This window comes from Sinocyclocheilus anshuiensis, unplaced genomic scaffold (assembly GCF_001515605.1).
Source record: "Sinocyclocheilus anshuiensis isolate Anshui unplaced genomic scaffold, SAMN03320099.WGS_v1.1 scaffold1155, whole genome shotgun sequence".
Lineage (NCBI taxonomy): Eukaryota > Metazoa > Chordata > Actinopteri > Cypriniformes > Cyprinidae > Sinocyclocheilus > Sinocyclocheilus anshuiensis.
In genome coordinates, this window is record NW_015542398.1 from 654,458 (window position 1) to 664,807 (window position 10,350).

The 10,350-nt window shown below is 35.8% G+C and overlaps 1 protein-coding gene across 1 annotated transcript in view; it reads left to right on the plus strand.

Moving 5' to 3' along the window:
- Positions 1–413: 413 nt before the first annotated feature.
- The window catches only part of camsap2b (calmodulin regulated spectrin-associated protein family, member 2b), a 45,513-nt gene continuing 35,576 nt past the window's right edge, over positions 414–10,350 (plus strand). The window contains exons 1-2 of the mRNA XM_016492075.1: positions 414–1,018; positions 5,643–5,902. Of these exons, the coding sequence (XP_016347561.1) occupies positions 856–1,018; positions 5,643–5,902 (423 nt within the window). The 5' untranslated portion in view covers positions 414–855. The remainder of the gene's footprint in view (positions 1,019–5,642; positions 5,903–10,350) is intronic.

Consider the following 10,350-nt stretch of genomic DNA (forward strand, 5'->3'; position numbering starts at 1 on the left):
TCCCTGATTATTTTAAGGAGGAAATTATACTATTTTTTTACTTGTAAAAAAAAGTCTGTATGTGGTAAGAATGAAGGTTTAATTGTCAGATAAACGTACAGGAGTGAATTCAGGTAAATTACATTGACCTGAAGTCAACTCGTTTAACATTTACAGCAAGTTAAATCCAAACAATTTTAGCAAGATTATACAGTCAGAGTTCGATTGTTTTTTACACAGCGTAGCCTACAAACACTGTAGCGTATTTAGAGAACTGAAAGGACAGATGTGTAAAATATAATGTAGTGTAGATAAGTAAAACATATGAGGTGTGTAACATGTCTTATTATTTGAGGCTCCGTCAATCTGCCTCCGCCAGCAGCGGTGCTTGTCTGCGTCTGGGCGTTTCGCGCATGCGCAGTCATCTCTCTCCTTTTTCCAGGCCAGTGCGGCAGGCGGACCACAGGGAGAGGGAGAGATTTTAGGAAGGACAGTTACAAAAGTTAAAGAAGAGGAGAAATCATGACACAAAACAGTGAACTCATCGATCGCCTCTCCTCGCCATTGAATTTGACATCCCTCATCATGGCGCTCGTGTCACCTATGAAATATTGATTTTTGTCATGTACGCCAACTTGAGGATATAATGCCGGGAAACGGATGAGAACTACCGCAGTCGCCTGGAATTGCTTGCTGGATATTGAATCCGGCGCTCGGGGACGCAGTTGGGATTGATTTCGTGTATATAATCAATAAATGAGAGGAGGGTTCTTGGACTACACGAGAGCTCGGGCCGATCCGTTATATTTCACATCACATTTAAGCATGGGAATGTCGTCCAGCGCTCTGATCTCATAGTCACTCCCGCGGGACGTGATGCAGCCACGCGTAGATGTCAAGATGGGTGATGCCGCAGAGATCAAGGAGAGCAAGAGGACGTTCATCGTGCCGACGATCAAATCTGTTGATCACTATGATTTCACCAGGGCCAAGATATCGTGCAGTTTGACGTGGCTCATCGCCAAAGCCTTTGGATCTGGTAGGTGGCGCTTACGGATTGAAAAATCTTGTTTTTGAGTGATGGGGGAAGTTATCACAAGGGCTATACACGATCTCAGTGGTTTAATATAGAATTTTTCAAACGGGGGTCCGGGGACCACATGGGGCCGCAAGGGCATGCTAGGGGGTCAGTGGAAATGATATGAGAAACGAGAGTCTAAAAAACACTCTCATATCTCATATGTATGATAAACTATATTATTTTCAATAAATTAGAAACAAATAAGTAATAAATTAAATAATCAAAAATTAAGCGTTTAAGTGATAACATAAAAATAAATAATTTGGTTAAAATAAGTAGACAAATGTAAATAAATACAGTACAATCACAGCACTATAATGAGTATATATTAAAAAGAATAATAATGTAATGTAAATAAAATATAATAATGTAACTAGAGAAAGCAAATATTGTCAAAATAATGTTTTAGACATATTTATAATATACTTTTTTCACTGTATAAATTGGGTTTTTATACAAACTCTGTAGATGCCTTTTCAATTTTAGGATGGGGTCCTTTGCATGGGGATGATCACATTTGGGGGTCCGTGGCATTTAAAAGATTGAAAACCTCTGGTTTAATATACTTTTTCATGAATTGTTTTGTCTTTCATAACTGTGTTACTGTTTACATTTAGCTGAAAGCATGTTTAATGGCAGTTTCCACTGTGACAACTTACCCCATAGTGTGACACCTTGCTGTTGCTCACCATATATTTCAATCAACTGTATATTTTTTCCTAGGCAGTGACAGGGGACATATTCAGTTGCTTTTTTTGTTGTTGATAAGACTTCAAAGCATGTGTTTATATTGAAAATAAACTTACTTTGAGAAATGTGGACTGGAGTAAAAGCGTGTCAACATGCCTATTTTCCCCTGCCAGTATTTAGAAATGCTGTGGGCATATTTTTAAATTTAGCATCATGAGTGTTTATTGGAGGGATTTTGTTAGTGGGATATATTAATTAGTTCAATTATGAGAAGAAAATAAATTTGTTCTTCCCTTAGGAATTAAGAGAATTGTAATTTTAAAGGTATTTTATGTGCATATGTGTCTCATGAGAAGCAGTATAAGAGGTTAAAAACAGTGAATTTCACAAAAAATCTAGGTGGTGGTAACTGTTGCCATGTCTGCAGAAATCATTAGCCTACATCCCTACATAGACTCATTAAAGGCCGCTGTCTGGCTTATGGCTCCGTCCCCACAGTCCATAATGAATGCTCAAAGCAGATTCCCCAATTCTGCACACAGTAATAGGATTGAATTTTCCAGAATAAGTCCCATGGAGGATGCTGGAAAAACATAAACACAGAATATCAAACTTGCATGGCCTTAGCAGTATGGCTTTTAGAGCGGCCTCCCGGCCCACAACAGAAACTTCTGTGGAGTGCAGCGCAACAGGGCCAAGATGAAGACTGCTCCTGGCAGAAGTGTGTGTATGTGTGTAAAAAGTCTGCTTTTCTCATTGGAGTTGCTGGTGTTCATGAACTCTAATGATAAATTGTTATCTAATTGATAAAGCATGGACTTACTATAATCTCTATTGCAGATGTCTCTGAATCACCTAAATTTGAGTCACTTCTGATAGTGACATTAACAAAAACTATTATTGTACTTGGTTACTACTACCATTGTTTTTGGACATTGGACCTCTTGTGAAAGAAGTGAAGAAGTGTGCTTAATTGTATTGAATGTATAAAAGTATATTTTTAAAAAACTGTACTTGCAGATAATTTAAATTCCACTTTAGTGTACTTTAGGAGAGTATATTTGCGTGGCTGTTTCTTAACACACTTAATAAGTACACTTTAAGAGTGCAGTTTAACTTCAAATTAAAAGTTAATTTAAAGTACATGATTTAATCATCTTTTATTGTGCTTCTAAGGGGTAGATTTAATTACTAACTGTTGTGTTATTCAATATTACATTAAAAGTCTATTTAAATGTGACATATAAGTTTCAGAAATGACAATAAAGTATAATTTAGTTACCAGTAATGCATGCCAGTACATTTGGCAGTAACCGTATTTCAAAGATAATTATGAAATTACATGTACTTACTGTAAGTCCTACTGTAAGTGGATCACAGAAACACTCTTAAGTTCAACTAATTGCACTTAATATAATTTAATAATACATCTTAATTTAATTGCAAATAACATTCAATTAACATTACATTCATCACAATTCTTTTAACATGTATTATTTCCATAATTAAGACTTGTTTTAAAAGTATGCTTAAGTGTACTTCTTTTTCACAAGGGACCATACATACAGTAACATGTATTTTGTATCCTGTGTTTTTCTCAACATATTGCATGGTAGTATGTAAATACCATAGTGCATGAATATGGTCCTCATGTAGTATTTATCAAAGTACTATGGTAGTTTTTTTTTTGTAAGGGTGATAATATCTACCCATCCGTCACTGCTCTTCACAGCAGAATGAAACTGCTGATCAGCATGAGAAACAAACACAGGAAGAAGACGAGCAGAACCATTGCAAGGCATCCTTAGAATGAAAACAGAGTCTGGTGGATGTCTGTTCATCCAGATACTTTTCTCGGAAATGAAAAATAAACAAGGCCACAAACAGCTGTTTTGCGTGCCAGTAGGCCCTTATAACGACATTGTCCATGTCCTGTCTTTCCCTCCAGCCTAACATCTGTGACATACTGCACATACCACAACAGAGAGCATTCGTTTCTGTTACATCACTGAAGCCTGAGGAGCGCTGGGAGTGTGTGACGTTCACATGTGACTCTGTGCACTGTTATTCTCTCTGTAAACTGTTATTACGGACCAAAAATGTCAAACGTTCATGTTATGTTACATATGAGGGACTCTAAAGGGAAATTATTACTTTCTTTGTTTCTTAAGATGATAGCATCAGCACATTTTTATATGAGTATGAGACCGATTGAATGAACCAGTTTGCAATTAGCAAACAACAACAATCCAGTTAGTTAATGATGGACAAAATCAAGTCTTGTTCAAATTCTGTCGATTTGAACTTTTGAAAGGCTTTTGTGAGTCGTGGTGACTCGCTGCCTCAGGCTTTTCTCTCTCTGACCCCTCACTTCCTCTCTGTGTTTGTCGTGCCTTCGAGAGCCGATTCCTGCCTCTGTCCTCCATCTAGCTGGGATGAAACGTGGGGAAAAAACCTTTCAGTAACCAGGCAGCTCTTTATCAGCATGTGCAGGAAAAACTGTGAGCTTTACAGAAGCAAGTGTGTGTGTGTTTTTGCTTTTGGCTCTGAACTGGCGGAGCCTGCAGGGAAAGGGTTTCCATTGACGCAGCAGCTTTTCGTAAGGTTAGGGGAATGTTTTTAAGAGTTTTCTGATCCCTTTGTAAATATTTCAAATACATAAAAAGACCGTCGACAGCCGTTATAAGTTAATGTTGGAATTAAGTGTTTAATACAAATGGATAATGATGGTCAACTAATCAAGCAACAACCAAATGGCTGTTTTTTTCTCATTTATTTATTTAATTTTATTAGTTTAAACTTGTAAAAAAATAAAATAATTTTAAAAAAAAATCTTTAAAAAATAATAACATTTACTTTAATATATATTTTTTCTGTATTTTTTTCTTTTGAATGTTTAATTATTATTTAATTTGTAAAAACTTTTTTTTTTCTTCAATTAAAAAATTTCTTCCCCTTTTATTTGATTTAATTTAATTGTAATTAATTTGTATAATTTGTTTATTCATTAAATATTTATTTCATTAAAATTTTAGTAATTATTTAATTATTAATGATTTTTATTTGTAATGTTTTATTTTTAAGCAGGAACAGCAGGAATTGTACTGCACCTTTAAGACACATATTTCCTGCTGCTGAAAAAGAAAATGAACACACACACACACACAAAGACATACTGAAAGGAAATGACCCGGGAAGAGCAGGAATCTCCATCGCCTGTTGTCTGACTCAAACACTGAAGCATTATGGGGTGCCAGGAATTTCCTTCTTCTTCTAAACTCAGACATCTGCAGTCACACTTCAGCGTCAGAAACAGAGCTGAATTGTCAGTCTGCAGATGTTTTCATCCTGATGCTGTTATTTTCTGTTTGTATGCATCATGACTGCTTTGTTTTTTAGGCAAGTGCTCGTGACTCAGTTTTTGCAGGTCTATACCTGGGTGTTTACATGTGTGTGTAATTGTGTTTGCTTGCTACTCAGTGATTGCAGTCTGTATGTGTGTGTGTGTGTGTGTGTGTGACTCAATTCATGCATGCCTGTACCTGTCTGTTTGTGTGTGTTTGAGTCTATGGTGCTATACTGAAGATCTTCAGTAAATCAGATTAAGCGGGAGGTATAATGGGATTAGTCTGAAAACAGTGTCTGTCTCTCTTCAGGTTCCACTCGTTGGCCTCAGATCAGCCTGTTTGACCAAGCATTGATGCTGAATCAGATTTAAAGGCACATTAAGTTATTCTTTTCACCTAAAGAAATGAATAGTACTGTTTTTTTTTTTTTGACAAAATGTTTTACCCACTTCATGTAACCACCTGAATAATTACTTTTTCTCATTAGCCTCCAAATTCTTGGACACTTTTGTGTAATCAATCACAATCTCTCTCTTTCTCTTTAGACTGTGTACCTGTGGAGTTGGAGGATCCATTCTACCGAGACCAGTATGATCAGGAGCATGTGAAGCCGCCCGTTGTGTCTCTGCTGCTTTCTGCAGAGTTGTATTGCCGTGCTGGGAGTCTGATCCTCAGGAGCGACGCAGCTAAACCTCTGCTGGGTCACAATGCCATCATCCAGGCCCTCGCTCAGAAAGGCCTCTACGTCACTGACCAGGAGAGACTCGTGACTGAGAGAGACCTCTGCAAGACCCCCATACAGATGGCAAGTCATTTGGCACTACATCTTCATTTTTTCTGTTGCAGAACTGACATATATTCAGATTTAGAGTGTAAGGGTTTATTTTAATAGTGATGTGACCCTGCAAATGAATTCAAAAGACTGTTGCAATGCCTTCATGGTAATGTGTGCTAAGTAGAAAAGCACAATACATGGGCACTAGGGCTGTGCAATTTGGTGGAAAAAAAAATAGTGATTTTTTTCTGATAAAAATTGTGATTTTAAAAAAGTAAAAAAAGAAAAAGAAAAGCTTGTTTGTAGGGCTGCAATTTGGCCAAAAATGTTGAGTTATATATCAATCATAATAATTATTATTATTATTTTATTATTGTCATTATTCAATAAAATATTAAGTAAAATAAGAAACATTACTATTGTAATATTTCACTGTAAAATAAAAAGTCAAATATTTAGGTAAAACATGTAAAATTACAATACTAATATTTATGGCTGTCTTAATTTTTCATTTAGATTATCTTTGCCATCATCTAATGCTCACTTAAAGTTAATCTTTAAAAACACCAATAATTTAATAACATTGTTAAATGTAATATTTTGCAAATCTCAAAATTAATATACATTTTTGTACTGTGCATTATAATGTTGTTATTTCTAAATTCACTTAATTTAAAATGATTGTTTTTTGTTTTTAGCATTTTATTTTTTGATCATGTAATTATTAATTATTATTAATTATTTAGACAAAATAGTATAGAATTTTAATATTGGCCTATTAATTATTAATAATTATTGGCCTATTGTTATTAACCAGAATTTTCCATACTGTCCAACTAATGTTGTTATGTCTAAATTCGCTTGTTTTTAAAATGATTGATTTAAATTTGTTTGATTTTTATTTTTTACTTAATTATTTAGACAAAACATAATATATCTGTAATCTCGGGCATAATAATCAGCATAGTGTTATCAACCGGAATTTTAATATTAGTGTATCCTTACCGACTGAAGCTTTCATAAGTCTGTCGTAATGCCTTTATAGTGATTTTCATAGAACAAGCAAAAAAAAATTATGGGAATAATTTTTGTGTGGCTTAGTGCTGGGCGGTATGACCACAAATTTATATCACAGTATTTTTCAAAATTATACCGGTTTCATGGTACACGGTTTTTTTTCATGCATGACCGGGTGTTAACCATATTTTCTACTGATTGAGAGAGGAAATACTGCAGTATATTGACTTAGAATGCCCTATTTTACTGTCATGATGAGTGAATATTGTAAAAGAATACCACACTAATTAGTGACTAAACACGACCCCTTTTAATACATGTTAACCAGGAGTCACTCTCATTTATAATCGCGGCATCGTCTGATAAAATCAACATGCATCTACACTAAAGAGCAGCTATGCGGTTGTTTTGGCTATATTACTTTTTTGTCTCATGCAGCGCACTGCCTGCGTCTGAGTAACAAACTAAAAAAAACAACAAACAAAAAAGTGCATGTGATATTAACAGACGAACTACGCTCATATTTATAATTCCAAACAATCAGTAAGCGACAGGTGCTAGGAAACGCTGTTTTGTACTCATTTATTGACGAGTCGGCTGCGGTGCGGCCAACTGAATGCGCTGCTTCTCTGCCGCTCACTGCACAGAACAGACGCCGAGAGAGGTGATATTTTGTTGATATCATAACAAAACTAAACACCGGTATTCGGTATGAAACGGTATACCGCCCAGCACTAGTGTGGCTGCAATTTTGAGGTTTTCCTTCCTGTTACTCTCATAAGTTAGGGCAGTGATAACATGAATCTGCTGGTACTGAACTGGTAATGCAAACTGTGCTGTGTTTGGTGGCTGTGTGTAAGCTGCAGTGTGCACTTCATTTAAAGGGGTCATATGATGCGATTTCAATTTTTCCTTTCTCTTTGGAGTGTTACAAGATCTTGGTGCATAAAGAAGATCTGTAAAGTTGCAAAGACTAAAGTCTCAAATCCAAAGAGATATTCTTGACCCCTTTAAGGGTGTTGTAGGGTGTATAGGGTGGATGAGGTGCAGGTCTGGACACTGCCATATTAGGTACTGCTGATGTCTGCATTGCAGTACTCCCTCTCTCTCCCGCTCTCTCTGTCTCTGCAGTAACAGTCAGTATCCTTTCGGTGTTCAATTTAGATGCTTTTACCTCTCCGAGACCACAGCGCTCAGTCTAGACCATCTGATTTAACACAGACGCAACACGCACATTAACTTAGTGCACATTAACACTTACACACACATCCACAGCTCTCATTGTTACAGACTCACCCTACGTACAGTAAGCTCTAAAATGAAAACACATTTCAGTATGCTATCAGATTTGTCTTTGCATCAGCCACAGAGTGTGTGTGTGTGTGTGTTTATGATTGGCAGGGTTATTTGGATAAGAAGAGCACGTGACATGAGATTTAGAAAAAAGAATGTGACCTTCGTTGGTCTCGCAGTCTGCAAAACTCACCCATAGATACACCCACTGTGTCCAAAAACACAGCTTAGTCTCCTGTCTCTGTATGAGTGCACACTTATATGTGCACATGGGTGGGTGTGTCTGTTGGCATGGCGATTAGCACTGCGGCAGTGTATCGAGGTGTGTGACTCAGTTGGAGAGGAGGGGTCTGCACTGCTGTGAAACTGCATTGATGAAATTCACTTTAATCAGCATATTTGGGAGAAAAGTGTTGACTGCACATACACTGTCACTCGGCAGGTTAAACACTAAACGTAGTGGTTTAAACTACATGTATACATGAGGGTCTGAAGTAATGAAAATGCTTCTATTTTGCATTCTTTTCTAGTTTAATCCAACATTGTGCATTTTAAATTATAATAGAACAAGAAATAGAACTGCAATAATTAACATTGCAGAATGTCTTAGTATTTTGTTTGTCCCTCTTTTGCTATAATAACAGCAGCATTCAAGCTGCATGAACTCTATAGGTTTGTGTGAAACCTGATGATCATGATTTGAGATGAACTAAACAGCGTCTTGTTGTTTAATGGAGGAACATCTTACCGTTTGTGCAAAGGATTCACATGTTCAGTGTCATAAATGTAATTGTTTGATATTTCACCTAGAAATAGTGCAGAATATTTAATATTTCTTCTTCATTTCATGTCATGATTTGTATTTGTTTAATCTTTTTTTCAAAATCCTAAAACCTTTTGTTATTTCCAGGGCTAAATATGAAAAAGATTTTGAAACATTTCATAAAGTTTTATTCAGTTTTAAATATGAAACAATAAATATATATTGTTCAAAATTAAATCTGTCTGATTTAAATAACATCTCATGGACACTGTTGAATATATCAGAATGTATGTAACGTGTGTGAGCGAAAGTAGTTGTAATTAGAGGTTGTGTCCGGTGTGTGTATTACCTGTTGTCCTAGACGCGGATGTGTGTGACTGCCATATTTAGTTATTTTGATTAGATAATCATCAAGTGTTCTAAAATAAAAGCAAATAAAGTGTGAGAGTATGCATACAATATCCATATGTATGTAATTTCAATGTGGCCTTTGTGTAGATATTTAAAGATTTCCATCTAATTTCAACATTTACTAATACATTTTGAAATTTTAAAGTTGCTTCTGTTAACATTAATTAATGAACTATGAACTAACTTTAATGATCAATATATAGTTCATATTAATATTTTTGTTAATTTACAAAGTGATTTAAAATTTTTTGTTTTTGCTTTTTTCTAACCTAGCTATCGGTATCGGTAAAATCCACTATCGTTCGACCTCTAGTTGTAATGTTCTGTACTGTAAGTGAGGCTGAAAGTCAAGAGCAGATGAACAGTATGACAATTTCTTACAGTATAGTTCCTAGAAGTACTCTGTTTTTCAGTCTTTCTCTCATGCTCTTCACCTTCTTTGGCTGGCAGCGCTCCACCCTTCAGTCACTCTGTTAGTAGGATGGAGGACAAACACAACGGGTCTTTATGCATAGAGAGAAAGAGAAAAAAAAAACATGTTTGCATAGCGAAGCATTAACCCTCCGAAAATGGCACCAAATACATCAACACGCTATGTCTTTCAGTGAGCGATACTTGAGCTCTCAGAAGCGGTTCTAGACCTGCCGCTCTCAGCCTTTGATGATCTGAAAGCACTTCCTGTTGATGCACACTGTACCCGGGCCTGTTTTCAGAGCCCGGTTCATGAGTACTTCTTTGGACCTCTGCTTTAATTAGCCAGTGGATGTACGTTCAACAGTGTTAGTAATACTAGAGCATACACTGTGAAATTTTTTTGGAGTATGTTTTACAAGAAAATACTATTTCAGTCTTTATACTTAAAAATGTAATGTTTTATTCAATGTGCTACTTGCCATTTCTTTGTAATTATTTGTGAATGCTCTGATTTTTCTGAATAAAACAGACTTTAAGACAATAAATGAACACTTTTTTTTAAAACAGCTGAAAGTATATA